The 15,390-nt window shown below is 48.9% G+C and overlaps 1 protein-coding gene across 1 annotated transcript in view; it reads right to left on the bottom strand.

Moving 5' to 3' along the window:
• Positions 1 to 6,476, bottom strand: part of LOC104527898 (laminin subunit alpha-5) — a 33,316-nt gene extending 26,840 nt beyond the window's left edge. Inside the window, exons 1-4 of the mRNA XM_029085894.1 lie at positions 6,365 to 6,476; positions 2,461 to 2,579; positions 2,057 to 2,227; positions 1,487 to 1,584 (exon numbers count right to left, since the gene is read on the bottom strand). Of these exons, the coding sequence (XP_028941727.1) occupies positions 1,487 to 1,584; positions 2,057 to 2,191 (233 nt within the window). The 5' untranslated portion in view covers positions 2,192 to 2,227; positions 2,461 to 2,579; positions 6,365 to 6,476. The remainder of the gene's footprint in view (positions 1 to 1,486; positions 1,585 to 2,056; positions 2,228 to 2,460; positions 2,580 to 6,364) is intronic.
• Positions 6,477 to 15,390: the final 8,914 nt, after the last annotated feature.

The following is a 15,390-nucleotide window of genomic DNA, read 5'->3' as shown; positions in this document are numbered from 1 at the left end:
GGAAGGATGGACACAGCTGCTGCTGAAGCCTTGGAGAATGGCAGCCTTTCACCAATTGCTCATTTTCTCAGCTGAAAGTATCTTATTTCTGCTGACTTCTCCATGCTCCTGGGCTGGCTAACAGGGTACAGCAATGCCATGAGAAGTTCTTCTGTTTACCCAGCATCTTTGTCCTGATGTATCCCAAAAGGCTTTACAGATGTTAAGGCTGATTGTACAAAGCACCCGAGTAGGAAATGTTTTCTCCTCCCGGCAGACACAATCTGCTCTGGGTGAAATGCAACAGCTGCTCATGAACATGTGCTGCAGCATCAGAGCACAGTCTGGGGCCAAGAGCAAGGATGCCAAATGCATCCAAATGAGAGTGGAGGAGGGGAATTGTGGGAGGCAGGGACAGTTGTCAGCAGAAGTGGCATTAAACAAGGATCCCAACATATTTCTCATCTCTCAATTTTCCCTCCATTCCTGGAGAGTCCCAAGCCATCGATATACCCAAGAAATGTCATGGCATTTCTGTGTTAAAGAAACACTTTGCACCACGAAGCCCTTTTGCCCTGGTACACGGGGGTACTGTGCATCCAGCAACAAACACCAAAGTCTAAAACAAAACCAAGGAACTGTACATTCAAATATTTATGAACTTCCCTTTGTCAGAGAGTTTGGCACACTAAGGCAGACTTCTTACCAATACATCTTTGTTTTAATACTTAGCAGCTTGAAACTTGGCTGGGACTCACTGGAATTTTATTTTAGAAGATCCAAAAGCTCTACATGATCCTGATGAGAAAGAAATACAAGCTTTCCTCGTCCAGCTGAATCTACCCATCCTTTTCATAAAGGCAACATTCAGGCTGCAAACAGATGGTTAAGAAGCAACACTTGCATGGTCTGAAGCAGCATTTTGGCATTTCAAGTAGCCAAGGCGGATGGGAAGAGTCCCATGAGCCAAAACATAACTGCTTCGCATGCTCTCGTTCTTTTGCAGAGTAGCTGTTTAGCTACATACACAACCAATTTATGGTTCTTACAAGCAGAAACGGGCAGTAGAATCTCTTGTTTCTTGGAAGACCATCTACTTATGAAGGCACTGCCCCAATTCTTAAGAAACCATGTGGGAAGCAAGAGACTCTCTGAACAAGTTCAGAAACCAGCTCTGGGCTTTCATGAGAAACCTCCACATCCAACAACAGTATCAGCTTTGCAGACCCACTCTCCCATTCCAGCACTGCTCCCATTGGGATGGCAAAGTTGTGGGCAAGGAAATCAGACCAGGGAGCTGATCTGGCTGAAAAAATAGCCTGATAAAACATTTAATTTCTGCTACTTTGACTGGACCAGTTCCTGATTCATTCGCAGGGCAGAGCCACGAACACCAGTGCTGGCACAGTTACAAGCTCAGGACAGGACACAACTCACACCGGCATCTTTCATTCTTTGCACAACAATTCAACGCTTTTGCACAGAAACGTGACTTAGAAAAACGTACCTGTAAGGGTCATTAGGGTCTTTGGCATCACAGACGTCTGCATGGCCATGGCAGACACAGCGCCCTCCAATGCTGATATCTTTGATGCTGTAGTAATACTGGAGAGCACAAGAAAAGTTGGCCATTATTATCTTTACAAATTAGCTTGATAACTGCCCGATGCAGGATTCAGCAAGACTTTATCCAGTAAAATGATGTGTTGGGCTATTTCCCTTACACTGACAAGCTGGACCTTGTAGGCTGCAATATCTGCCTATGGTAAGACCCATCATCACTAACAGAGCCCCTCAGCTACACGTTGGGTCTCCCAGTACAGCCAGAAAGTCACATGTGACACCAAGAGGTGTTTTCCAGTTTCACATTGTTGATGTTAAGCAGTTCTTCCCAAGCAGCCTCCAGCTCCAGCCACAGCAGCAGCGGCATCTGCTGCAGATGCTTTCAGCTTGGAGAGCACAAGTACAGAGACAAAATGTCCACAGGCAACACCCAGGAATGTCTTCTCCCCAGAGGTGGTACACAGCCCTCAAACACCTCCACCTCATTAGCAAGAGGTATCAAGGCCTGTCTTACCCTTCTGGTCACTGTAGGGTCCCTTAAAGCTTTGCCCATCAGATGCCCGAGCAGAGTGTTTGTCTGCAGGAAGCGCAGTCTGATGTTGGTGGCTTTCGTGAAATTCCTCAGGAGAGGAGAGTAGGAGAAGTTCATGGCTCCTGGGCGCCCATTTACCAGAGAGACAACAATCTGTGAATGCAAGGAGGGAAAAATACATCTGTGAGATCCTCTGAGATGGGAGGAAATTAATCCCTCTCTCTAATCTTTACCTCCCTTCAAAAGAAGTGAATCAGTTCCCTGCCAGTCTCATTTGATTTAACTGAGTGGCATCCAAAAGTCAAGAGGGAACCAATTAATAAGAGTATCTACAGTCACTGAGAAACCCTGGAAACTCGAGGGGATGAAAACGTGTGACTGCTCACCTCCCCGTTTTCTAGAGGCACGATCCGGGAGTATTCCGTGGTGCAGATGGCATGGTCATCCTTGGTGATACGATCCACGGTTTGCAAACCAAACTTCTCAATGCAGTCCCTCTTGGAAGCTGTTCATCAACCAGAAATGAGAGCAGTAAGAGAAAAGGAACAATTCAGAGCCCTGTACTGATTTTCCTACACTGACCAAGAGGAGAGAAGGGTGCATCCTCTTTGTTAGGCATTTACTACATACAGATCGCTTTATATTATTAACTCTTGTGGATAACATACATGAGGGTCAGAAAATCTTCCAAATCACCTCAGTGCAGTGAATGAGAAAAGTGAGAATGACCATTGTATCTTCTGCGACCACCTGCAGAGAAACCCACCCCTTAATTTTGGCATTAAGCTCAGAGTTTAATCAGCTCAAAATCTAACCCTGGTCTGAACGTGTTGCCTTGCTTGGCACTGGATTTGCTACACTGCTTCTGCTCAGCTGAGGAAGGGCTGTTTGCTGCTAGAGCCCTGCTTCTGATGTAGGAGCTTGTACCATCACATTCATATGGCTCCTTAACTTCTTGGGTACGTCCCAAAGAGCACAGAATCACACAATGGGAGCAACCACAAGCCACAGCCACCACCGCAGCATCTCCCACCAGGCAGGGTGGACACAAAGGCATTGGGAGGGGATCTGCAGTGTTTGGGACAAGGCTGAGCAACTGCTTGCAGGATGTCTCCTTCTCCCACCTTACTCTGAACTCTGCAATCGATGTTAAACCAACACCACAAAACAGAAATGCCAAAGCCACCTGGAACCACCCCTTGGAGCAATCGAGGGCTCCTGCCACTAAGTGGCAATGCAAGGCTGGCTAAAGCCAGGGGACAGGCACCACCAGGCAGTCACACTGCTGGCCCTGCAACCTGCTTTGGGGACACTGCACACCAAGACTCTCCTTGCAGCTGTAGGAATGACCTGGCTTCCCTGCAGGTCCAGTACCCTCGTCCCCAGGATGTTTGACATCCCTGTGCTGGCAGAGCCAACCAAACCACACTGAACATGCTGGGGCAGTTCAGGACCTGATTGTGCAGGGTGGTGAGCATCTACATCTACCCACGGAAAACCCTCCACTGTGCTGCTCTCAGGCCACTCTCTGGGGCTGTTCCTGCAGGAAAGAGCCTGGGACAAAGGCTGCTGCTCCTTCCCACTCCTATTTCACCCACACCAGGAGCCCTCAGCAGTGCATGCTGAAGCACACGCCGCTGCAGTGCTCCTGAAGGTGTTTCCATGGGGAGAAGAGGGAGGAAAAGGCAGCCAACACAACCTGCTGCTCCTGCCAGCGCTGTTCAGCTCACACAGGGAAATGTTAACCTAATTCATGGGAATAAACCTCCAAAATCTGTTGCAATGTCCCTCCAGGAGGTATGGCTCTCACTCCATGTGCTGCACTAGTAGGCTAAGCCAGGCAGGAGGAACAGGATGTGAGGAGCACAGAGAGCTTCTGCCTCCCCTACCTTCACCTCTGGCTTGCAGCCGCCCACACCTCATCTCCACCGACCTGGCCTCACTCCATGAAACACTGTTTTGGCAACAGCAGGAGCTCAGTTGCATCCACAGGAAGATGGTGTGGAAACATTTAACATCAGGTCTCTGGCCGCCAAGCTTTGCTTCACCAGGTGCTGTTTTAAAGGCAATTTATTCTGAAGCTCCAGGCAAGGAGCCTGTCACCACTGGCTTGAGATGATTGATTTCCAGAGCACTGCCATGGCTGGGCATGGAGACAGGATGCTCAGTGACAGCAGCTACTCAAGAAAACCAAAATATTCCTCCAGTTATTGCACATCTACACAACCATGCGAGCCAGAAGCCAGGCACACTATCTCTGAGCTAAACCAGAGTAGCCTTAAACCACAGCTTTAAGGAAACACCAGCCTGGAGAAGCTTCAACTGAGAGGAGAACAGGACAGAGCCTTGCTCTGCACGTGGGCTGCCTTCCCCTCCATGGTGGCACGGCTCAGCAAACTGAGATGAAACAGGCTCATCCTGCACCCTGACCCTGCACAACACGATGCGCTGGGGTGGGCAAGGCTCTGTGGGCCTGGATGGACAGCTGGGACTGGGCATCTTTCATGTCCTGTCCCCATTTGAAACGCTGTGTGGGGAACCCTTCATGCAGATAAACACCTCCATAAATCTCTGCTGCTTCTTTGGTGGCCGAGGAAAGCATGGTTCCTCCCTGCCGTGATGCACACAGGATTCACATCACCACGGTCCCTCCAGCCCTGCTCCTCGAGAGAGCCCATCAGCTGCACCCACAGATGCTTTCCATGACAGCAATTTCTTCCTCTTCCTGCAATTTCTTCCTTCTTCCTTAAGCTCAAAAGCACTTCAGCAGCCTGGGGAATTGACCACCTCCCATGATGAGCAGTGCTGAGCGGTGGGGATGGTGACACCCATGGCAAGGCTTGCTGGTGTCTCACAGAACGCTTACATTTCTGCTGGTTGCTTTTAACCCTCTTACTGAACCAACCAGAGTTTTTATTAGACCACCTACAGAATTCTCCATGCTAAAAATAAACCTCTGCAAAGGACTTCTTGTGCTAGCAAATCTGGCAGGTTTTGGAGCAGCCACCTCTTTATTTCCATGGGAATTTTCCACTGGACTGTGTCACTGCATGTCACTTCTCGAGGGGGATGGTAACAGGGCCTGATGTTGCAGGAGGGAAGAGGACTCCAGATGTTGCAGCATTGCCACTACTCGCAGGAACAAGCAAGTGGGATAAGAGCTCCTCACTCAGCCCCAGAGCATGCAACGGCGTGATCGTAACGGGCCCCAAGAGATGCTTCAGAGCTTCTCAGAGAAGACAGAAAAAGGCAAAGCAGGCATTCTGACAGCAGTAATTCCTCACCAGCACATAGCAGAGAAGAAAACATCCACACTGGAAAGGAGCTACCACAGTAAGGCAGCACAGTAGGTAAAAAGGCTGCAGCTCTTTGCTGCACACGAGGCCAGCAAAGATAAAGCATGGGCTGACAGCTCAGCCAGAAATATGAACCTTCAGGGGCAGCCCAGGGCAAAGCCTCTGAGTGCTCTGAGGTCCTTCCTTGCCAGGTTTTAAGCTCTGGCCATAGATCTTAACTCACATCTTCTCCCAATTACTGCTGCTGCTTCTGGGAGGGGTCGGTGGTTAACAAGTTCCTCAGCATTCAGCTACCCCATAGACCCTTTGGGAGAAGAGATCTGTAGAACCAGCTGTTTCTAAAGGAATCAGGTTTTAATCACATAATTGGGAAGAAAGGATTTCAAATGCCCAGACTGGATCTCTGCAGCCACCCTTTCCAGCTGGTTGTACCTGATCTCACCTCACACAGCAGCAGGATGGCGGTTCCCTGCCCTGCACAGCCTGTATCAATCTCTGGTAACTGATAAGTGCAAGGAGACTGGTTCCTGTCTCCAGATTTTTCTGTTACAGCAGCCACTTGGAAGCCAGCTGCTGGTTTGCTTCTGGAGGAGCTGAAATATGTCAGTCTGGATACGGTTCAGGGCAGACAGAGGAGTGCAGGGAGGAGATGATAGGAAAACTCATGTTCCAGACCTAGACCAGCAATGCTCAACTCTCAACACTGGTGTCAACTTTGGCATCCACAAAGATTTGTGTGGGCACCAATGACAACACTTTAAAAAAATCCATTTAGCCTCAGGAGCAAAAAAGTTCTCCTGACCTGAGGAGCAACATTGAGCTGCAACTTCTGCAGCTTTATCAGGCAGAAGAAACAGAGGACATGTACCGTGTCGCAGTGACGACACAGAACCAGCCTCAAACCCAGCCCAGGACTTGCATAAAGACCCATTTTCACGCTAGCCTCACCAGCTGGCACTGGGCTGCAGCTCTCTTGTAACGCTGCCATACTTACAGGCAAAATACTGCCAGGGCTCGTAGGTAAGGCCAAAGTCAGTAGATCGCTCCAGCACCCAGAGGTCAGGACGAGGGGAATTGGCAAATTTGATCAGGACATATGCCACGTGGAAAAGCTGAAAGAAAGGAACACAGGGTTAGTTGGCTGCTCAAGGCATCAGGAAAACCAGGGAGAGCTTAGTGGGGTCCAAGATGTACAAAGGAGCTGGCGCTCTGCAGATCCTGCTGCTCACAAGCAGCCCGTGGAGCAAAATCCTCCGTATCTAAAAGGATCGTGATATGATGAGGCTGCTGGAGAGAGACAGATTAGAGAGCTCAGCTCCCACCAGTCCCAGTGCAAACACAACACAGACTTTGTGGCTAAGAGCCGTACTCAGGTCGTTGTGCTGGGACACACCATAGATTTAGGCTCAACCCAAGCAGGCAGCACAATAAACCAGTGCCACTGCTCTCCCAAAGCCCTGTCGAGGGAATCCCACCCTGGCTTGGCCAAGCAAAGGCTCAGCTCCCACTACCAAGCTCTGCAAGGGGATGATAAAAAGCTGCTAAGTGCTACAAAACTGTTCTGGGGGACTTGGCTTTTGGGATGTCCTTGGGCTAACAGGTGACACACATGCCAGTCTGGGAACATCCCACTGCACCTTGCACACAATACCACAAATTCATTTATTTATTTATTTTTTAAAAGGCTCTCTACACAGCAGCCCTGCTTCACTCACACAACCTGTGTTTTTAAGTTGGTTGCAGAAAAGCCCCAGCACAGCTCCTCTTCGCCAGGTTCCACAGGGAAAGGAAAGCAGGAGACCCACTTGGCTTCAGCACAGCTCTAACCCTGCTGCTCCCATTTGTCTGGACACTGACGTGTGTGCACACATACCCTTGCCAAGAATAAAATAAACGTAGTCTTTTAAAAGAGCTAAAATGTCAGTGCTAGAGAGAAACAAAAGCCCCAGCAGAATTTCCCTTCCCTGGCTGGCACGGGTTCGCTCCAAGAATCCCCACTCCATCATCCTGTCACAAAGTGATATTTAAAGGCAAATAAAGTTCTCTTATCAGAGAAAATTCCTAATGTCAAAAACAACCCAAAAGGGAGTGTAGTGCTTGAAAAGCTGAGATTTATAACTCAGGAGTTCCTCCTCATACAAAGCTGCTGCTGTACAAGCATACATCCCCCAAAGACTAACAGGTACCCAGAGGGACACTTCTCCAAGGGGAGGAAAAGGACAGCTCTGTGCCCATCTCAGCCCACCCACCCCACCAGCACCAGCTGCAGGAGGGTCAGAACAGAGCCTGCACCTCAGCCCTGCCCCAGCCACACACGTCGTCGAGCCAGAGGGCAACTATTAATAACAACGTGCCTCCAAAATAGCCCTGACAATCAATAGGAGACTTTTTAAGGGGAAAAGGAGACAAGGAAGAGGCATTTCAGTCTACCAAGTCATCCATGAAGCACATGCCTTGTGATGGTCATTCAGACAAGGGGGTGCAAGCGCTGTTGTGTGGGGATGGAGCAAGAGGAGGGGTGCAGCCCTGCGGATTGACACCAGTTCAGTCTCCTCCCCAGCAGGACACACAGACAAAAACTTCCTCAGGTTCCTGCCAGATGCTCCTCTGGCTCCCAGGCAGCCTCTCCTCCACTTCTCAGGGATTTCTCTAGTTGCAGCCTGGTGGCACCTGAACTTACACCTGGGTGTAGGCTAAGGGGGCTCAGGAGAGAAGCTCGGGGAGGAGTGAACCAAATCCAGTTGGGAAATCTGTGTGACCCTGAAGCACAGCAGGTCAGATGCCATTCTCCAGCTGTGAATGGACAAGAGGGTGGGATTTGTCACCACTCTCAAGGTTTGCACTGGTAAGGACTGGTACCATCCAGAATGAAGAAATCAAAGTGGTCACCCAACACAGTTCCCTGCTGCCAAAAGATTCGCGAGCCCAATCAAGGGGGAAACAAACATCCTTTTCATGTTGCTAAAAACTGAAGAAACACAGACTTCTAAACGCTGCCTAAATTCCCCTCTGCAACTTACGTGTCATCAAGGCATACAAGACTAAGCTTTTTTTGGAGGAGCAGCATTTTCTGCCCGCTTACTCTGTCAGCAGAGCTATTATTTGTTAGTGAAACCCAAGAGGCTTCAGCTCAGGCAGCTGCTTTCTCTGAAGGACCCGTTCTCACAGCTTAACATCTGCCTCTTGGCATGGGAACAGAGCTGAGTACCAGCCAGTGACGTTACACCTTCCCTTCACTGTAAATCCTCCTCCAGCTTTATTCTACAGGGAACAAATTAATGCTCCTGATGGAATCTGGCACAGCCTTTAGCTGGACAAAATTCACTCGGGGCTCCAGTGTACCTGCTTGTGTCCTGGTCTCAGGCACTGGGAGAGTTGATGGGCTGCAAAAGGGATAACCTGCCTTTTCACACCAAAACACAGCACTGATAAAACAAAGCAATATTGCAAAATCGGTCACCCTGCGGGTTACATGTTCAAATGACTATTCTGGTGCTAACTCCATCCCTGAGGTCTGCTTTCAGAGCTACCAGAGCTCCGTGGCTCTAGCAGACACCCAACACACACACCCCACCTCTGAAAAGATGGTCTTTGCATTCTTAGTACTTTATTTTCCTCCGTAAACTGGGGTTTACACTCACTGCAAAGGGACAATAATTTTGTATTTGTAACACCTACATCTAACAGCCCCCAAGCTGAAGCAGAGCCCCATGTGCTGTCTACACAAACACAACATCCATCACCCCTTCACCAACTGCTCACAGCTGAAGGACACAGCAAGACCGCAGCAGGCAGCTGCAGACAGATGTGTCAGGTCAAACCCAGACCATATCCCCGGCTGTCTCAAACTTCAGCCTGGAGCTCCTTGAGAAAGAGCCTCTCTTCACTGTTCAGAATGACAGACTCTGATATAAGATTGTGTCCCTACATGATAAAGCCTTACAACTAATAGACAGCAGCAAAAGCAAGAGAACAAAACCAGAAGGAGGCAGGAATGAAGGGAAACTATGAAGAAAGGACAGCTTGAGAGAGTGGTCTTTGCAGGCAGGAGCTGTGCAGGATGCAGCTGCAGTTCAGCTGGAGAGATGTTTTGGTGTGAAACCTCTGAAGAATAGTAAGAAGACCAGTGCTTGCTTCATGCTGTGGTGGAAGGAATGACTGTCAAGTAAGACAACCTAACCCCAACATCAGGAAACTATTTTCAACCAGTGAATGATTTTGGTCAGCTTGAAGTGATGGGATTTAGCCCTTAGGAAGAGGAAGGTTGTGCATTTCTGTCCTTACCCTGGGAGGGAAACGCTTCTTGCTCAATCAGCCACAGTATCTCAGCTGAAGCCCCGTTTGGACATCCCTATCCTGCTCCTGCTCTCAAAGCCAAACACGATTCCTCTGCTCCATACCCAAACCCATCGTTAGCACTGCTGCTGAATTTTATTCCAGTCATGACCCCAACTTTGGGCCACAAAGAAGCCAGCCAATATTACACACCCACTCCCCTGCAGCGTGTAAGGGTTAGGGTCATTCCTACACAGAACACAGAAAATGTTCAGGAGTCTGTGACCACCACAGCGAACATGATCCTGGAACAGGACCCGCATCCTGGTATTCTGAGGGCTTTTTGTCAAATCTGTTGAGTCCACTGCCCTTCCATCCAACACCCTTATCTTGCAGAATATCACAGCCTGCCGGAAAAAATAAAGGCAGATTGCCTGCTTCAAGTACATATGCTGAGAAAACTCAGGGAGATACAGAGAGAGAGCAGTAGCTCTAAAAATAGAGCTGGCAGAAAAGCCAGACTTTTCATTCCATGTTTAGTTCCAGTAGAGTTCTGCCCAACCAATATTGAGAGAGAAATGGTCGGGTTTTTTTCACAAAGCCTTTATTTAGCTCCTATTATCAGTCAGATGAATAAAAATCTCTATGCTCTCAGCCTCTCAAGCAATTTTTTTTTTTCCTTCTCCATGGAGGAGATCTGACGCACACAGTTGTCTCCAGGCAAGCAGATCTCTTGCTCTCACCACCTCTGAAAGTGCATCAGGTACAACTCAGCTCCCAACCACCAGCTGGGATTTCGGGAAATGAGTTTTCAGCCAGGAAATTCTGAAAGGAGTATTTTAATTAGCAAACAGCTTTCTTGGAAAATAGTAACATCCTTACATCTAGCTGATGTTACTGGTAGTGGTTTTGAAGCAAGTCTCCTTGGTAACAATCACTTGTGGCTGCCCCAGAGCCTGGAAGGATGGAGCAAGTCCTGGAGCCAGGAGAGGAAGATGGAGATGAGGGCATTTCCTCCATCTCCCACCCACTCCATCCCTTTGCATGTTTGGATGGTGGGCAGCTTTATCCAGCACCAAAATCCCATGAAAATATAATTCTGATTACTGCCCAGTGTGAAAGCATGAAGATTTGAAAAGCAAAGCCAGGACCCAGGAAATCAAGAGAAACTCAGCTGCTGCTGGAGCAGCACATTCCCCATCCATCCTCCCATCCACCCTGCTGTGTAAGCAGCACACGATGCCAAACTTGCATATAGACCCACGGAATGGTTTGGGTTGGAAGGGACTTTTCAAGGTCATGTAGTCAACCTCCCCCTGCAGTGATCAGGGACATCTTCAACCAGACCAGGTTGCTCAGAGCCTTGTCCAGCCTGACCTTGAATGTTTCCAGGGATTGGGGTTCTACCACCTCTTTGGGCAACCTGGGCCATATTTTCACCACCCTCATTGTACAAAATATCTTCCTTACGTCTAGTCTAAATCTTCCCTCTTTTAGTTCAAAACCATCACCCCTTGTCCCATCACTAAAGTCCCTTCTAAAAAGTCTGTCCCCATCTTTCTTATAGTCCCCCTTTAAGTACTGAAAGGCCACAACAAGGTCTCCCTGGAGCCTTCTCTTCTCCAGGCTGCTTCTCCTCTATTCCCTCCCTTCAGACACTGATTTCAGTTTTCCAGCTCTGGGAAGCACACACAGCAAACCAGACCCAGCCATGTCCCCACCTTTCTTTGCTGAGGGTTTTTCAGTGAAGTCTCACTCATATTCCTCCAAGGTGCCACAAAGCCGTACAGCAGCATTCAACAAGCAAACTAAATCTTCAAAATTGTTGTAATATTGGCAACTACTTTTTGACAAACAGCAAGAGAGGCCCTTTTTTGGTCCTCTGACTCAAAGGTACGAGCAGGCTATGCTGGCCAGGAGCTATGTGCAGCTCTACTCCCAGCCCCGGCGTGTGCAGGAGTAGTTTATATAGTAAACCACTCTCTAATTTTCTGCAGGACAGATTTATTACCTTTGGTGTTGACTTATTAAAATAACACCATGTAAAAACAAAGCAGTTCATCTCTTCCTAACCACTGTTAAATATCCCTGTGGAGCGTGCGTGTGGATAGCATTACCAGTGCTGCCATATTCCTGCTTGGGATTTCCTGGAAGGATTGGATGGACCAGGCGAGCACGTGTAGCTCAACAGCACAGTGCATAAATAAATCCCACTCTCTAGGGGCACATGAGATCTTCTGGATACACAAAACATGGCTGGGAGCAGTGGCCAGCCCAAAGGACTTCAGCATTCAGCGGGCGCGTGCAGCATTTTGGGGAGTACTGCACCCCAGTGTGGGTCACTGCACAGCAGCTCCAGGCATCCACCAAACCCAGGCTGAAGCAGGGAAAGTGGAAAAAACCCAGATGAACCATTTCAGAACCACTGAGAGAAGCGTTGTGTGGTTTGGGGGGGTTTTTGTTTGGGGGGTTTTTTGTGATTTTGGTTTGGGGGTATTTTTTTCCCCCCTTTTTTCACCCCAGAGCATTCAAAAGTGACTGATGCTTTTACTTCCTCCCAAGCCCATCCATCCCCCAAGGCACTGCCTTGGTCCAACGCTGCAGCCACAAGCCCACCTGGAAGAGGTGGCAGAGAATAGAGCCTGGATGGGGTTATTGATCCACAGCCCCAGGGAAGACCATCTCTCCAGGGGGAAGAGGTAGCAGAGAATAGAGCCTGGCTGGGGTTATTGATCCACAGCCCCAGGGAAGACCATCTCCCCAGGGGGAAGTGGTCAACCCTGTCCACAGCCTGGGCACCCACACTCAGGTAAGTGGCTGCCCAGCTACTGTGGGCACAGTGAGCACTCATCAGGCTCGGAAACGCTCGGCAGAGCTGGCACCACATCTGCTCTGCCCAGCAGTGGCAGAAGCTAAAACTAATAAGCAATCAAGTTTCTTTGTGTACCTTTTATCTGTGCAAACAAGTATGTGGAAGGTGAAAAAGCCCTGGAAAGCCAGAGAGCTTCTGACTTGCTTTCAACTTCTCTAGGTCAGTGATCTGCCCCTTTTGCATCTTTTGCCTGTAATCATTTATTCTCATGGAAGCAACTCATTTACTCATTAACAGCCTCACTGTCCCCCTGCTGAGCTTCTGCTGTCCTACAGCAGATTTCTTTCTTCCTAGCCCATCCATCAGAATCCTTTATTAAAATCTCTCACATTTAGCTGCTGCTATGTGTCTACCTTTTATTTCTAATCACTCAAGAACTATTTCAGCCCTTCTAGGCAACAAAAAAAGGTGCTTCCTCTCCAAGCAGGCTTTTTATCCAGTCATTTTTTATAAAATGCTCAAGTCCTTGAGACCAAACAAATCCTACACAAAAAAAAAGCACTAAAGTCAGTGTTTGAAAGATGGGTGTGTATTGAAACACACTCTTTGCCTTCATTTCCCTCTTTTGCTCACAGCACCTCCTGCCTCCTCTGCGCATGTCTGTGTGTCAAGTCCTCACTCTCAAAAATGGTATTTTTCCAAATTATTCATGCAGGGTTCTGAATGAGAAGTTCCCATATGCTTGTAGCCCAAGATTTTGATAGACAAGTTTTAGGAAAAAAAACCCAAAACAAACCAGGACAACTACCCATCCCCTTTCACTGTCTGCAGAGTCCGCTGCAACTCATCACACCCATGCTCAGAAACCCTTCAGGGTGCCCCACGCCTCTTAGAGGGAAACCAGAGCTGCCTGCTCCAGTCACAGGGGTAGGTTAGCTCTTATCTTCCTCCAGAAAGTCTGGGACAAGGCAGAGGCTTGAGGACAGCAGTGTCCCAGCTGCCCTGAGCCCGCAGCTGCTCCAGGAGGTGACAGCCAGCCCCTGTCTGGCCCAGGACACACACCAGAGCCCTGCACAGACCCAAGTCCCAGACACCTGGAGGAGAGGACAGAGCTGCAAAGCTGTAGCTATTCAAACATCTCCGCAGGGCTGAGGAGAGAGGCGAGCGCCGAGACTGAGGGAAAAGGAAGGGACTGAGTTTTACACCAACTCGTTTTCAAATTTTTCTCTCAAAACTCAAGAGGTTTATTGAGAGAGATCAAAGAAAACACTCTCCTAGAAACCACAGAGTCAGAACTACCAGCCAGCGTGAAACCTGCTCAGTGTCACAACTACCAGCAACCCCACATTTTATGATGTTATTTTCTAAACAGAGCTTGTTCCCTTTCTAAGCAGCTTGGCTTAGGGGAACAGCTGATAGAGCATTTTCCACAAAGGACTTGTTCTTTAAACACCACTTCTAAGAAGGATTTGGCTCCTTCACTAATTTCACACACAGCGCTGCTTTATCTTCACAGCATCCTCCTGTGCGAGTTGTCCCCTACCCCAGCCAGCACCATATGTACCTCCTGCCAAAAATCCTTGGGAGATCAAATCCGTGGTGCTTGGCACAAGGCAGGACAGAGCAGTGCCATCACTTGTGGCTTGATGAGCCCCCACAGTGCTGACCTGAAGATGTGGAAGTCTTAGAAATGAGCAGCAACAGGGCAGCAGCAAGAGCCTGGTATGTAGCAGGTTGACATTAAGGAGGAGAGAGGTGTGGAGGAGCCTGGGCAGGACGTGGGGTTTGGGGACCATCTTGTTCCATCTGTGCCTGCCTGGAGCTGCAAACAGCAAGTGCCACACAGGCAGCATTCAGGGGATGCTGACACACCAACCCGTTCATGCTCCAAAACATGCTTGGGCTTAAACCCCAGCAAGCGGGGTCCCTTCTGAACTCAGAACCAGTCCCTTCTGTGTGCGCCCAACAGCCACCCAAGTGTCACTTACTGCAACCAGACGTGTCCAAGGTGAGCGCAGGAAACTGGCGGCATCATAGCAGAGCAAAATGTGGTCAGGACAGAAGGGGATGGCTAGAATTCCTCAGGATGAGGCTTCAGTCACTTACAGATAAGGACTTCGCCCACACTAGGCTTTCACTGTGCATTAGGAGATATCCTGCACTTGGCTGAGACGGCCTTTGCACTTTCTAGGTTGCTGGGAGAAGTGTAAAGTGACCCCTTAGAGACTAGACTTAAATATTTGTCTTTCAGCTCAAACTTGAACTTGCACACCCTCAGGGAAGGGCTAAGTGGGCTGTCCTGCCACCACAACGTGCACAGCCCTGGGCACCCCATCAAGGGGGACAAATGCTGGCAGGGGGGACAAGCTCTCCTCCAGCATAGGAGCAGACTGAGGCCATAGAACATGGAGAGGAGCCCATGCCCCAACCATGAGGACTGCAACCCTCTCCAGTTGCCTTAATCCTCTTGCAAACACCAGAAGAAGCCGAGCACAGTGGTGGCTGCAAAGATGCCCTTGAAACTTCTTAAAGCTTTAGAGATAAGACAAGGTAACTATAATCAGGATTTCAGATTCTCAGAGTATTTACCCTGAGGTGTCAATTGTCTTTGACTGTTAAATGCTTCTAGGAAGCTTCTGGGAATGTTTTTTTGGGGAGTTGGGTGTTCTGGGAAAATATCTGCATCATAATTAGTTGCTGGCAGGATCAGCAGCAGTCCATACCAGGGTTCTCCTCCCAGTAAAATGTGGTATTGCTTGAAAAGAGGGGTAAGGAAAAAAAAAGTGTCTCAAAGAAGAAAAAAAGGAACATTTGAACATCAGTCTCCAGGCTCATGGAGGCACAAGGTGCACTAACAGGTAGTCATCGACGGCCCCACTGTGAAGTAATGTCCTAACTGCTTGCAAGCAGCTTCATGTAGATAGCTGAGCAAT

Source organism: Antrostomus carolinensis, unplaced genomic scaffold, assembly GCF_000700745.2.
Source record: "Antrostomus carolinensis isolate BGI_N321 unplaced genomic scaffold, ASM70074v2 scaffold19927, whole genome shotgun sequence".
NCBI lineage: Eukaryota > Metazoa > Chordata > Aves > Caprimulgiformes > Caprimulgidae > Antrostomus > Antrostomus carolinensis.
Note: the sequence above shows the minus strand (reverse complement) of the source record. Positions and strands in the feature narration are given on the sequence as shown.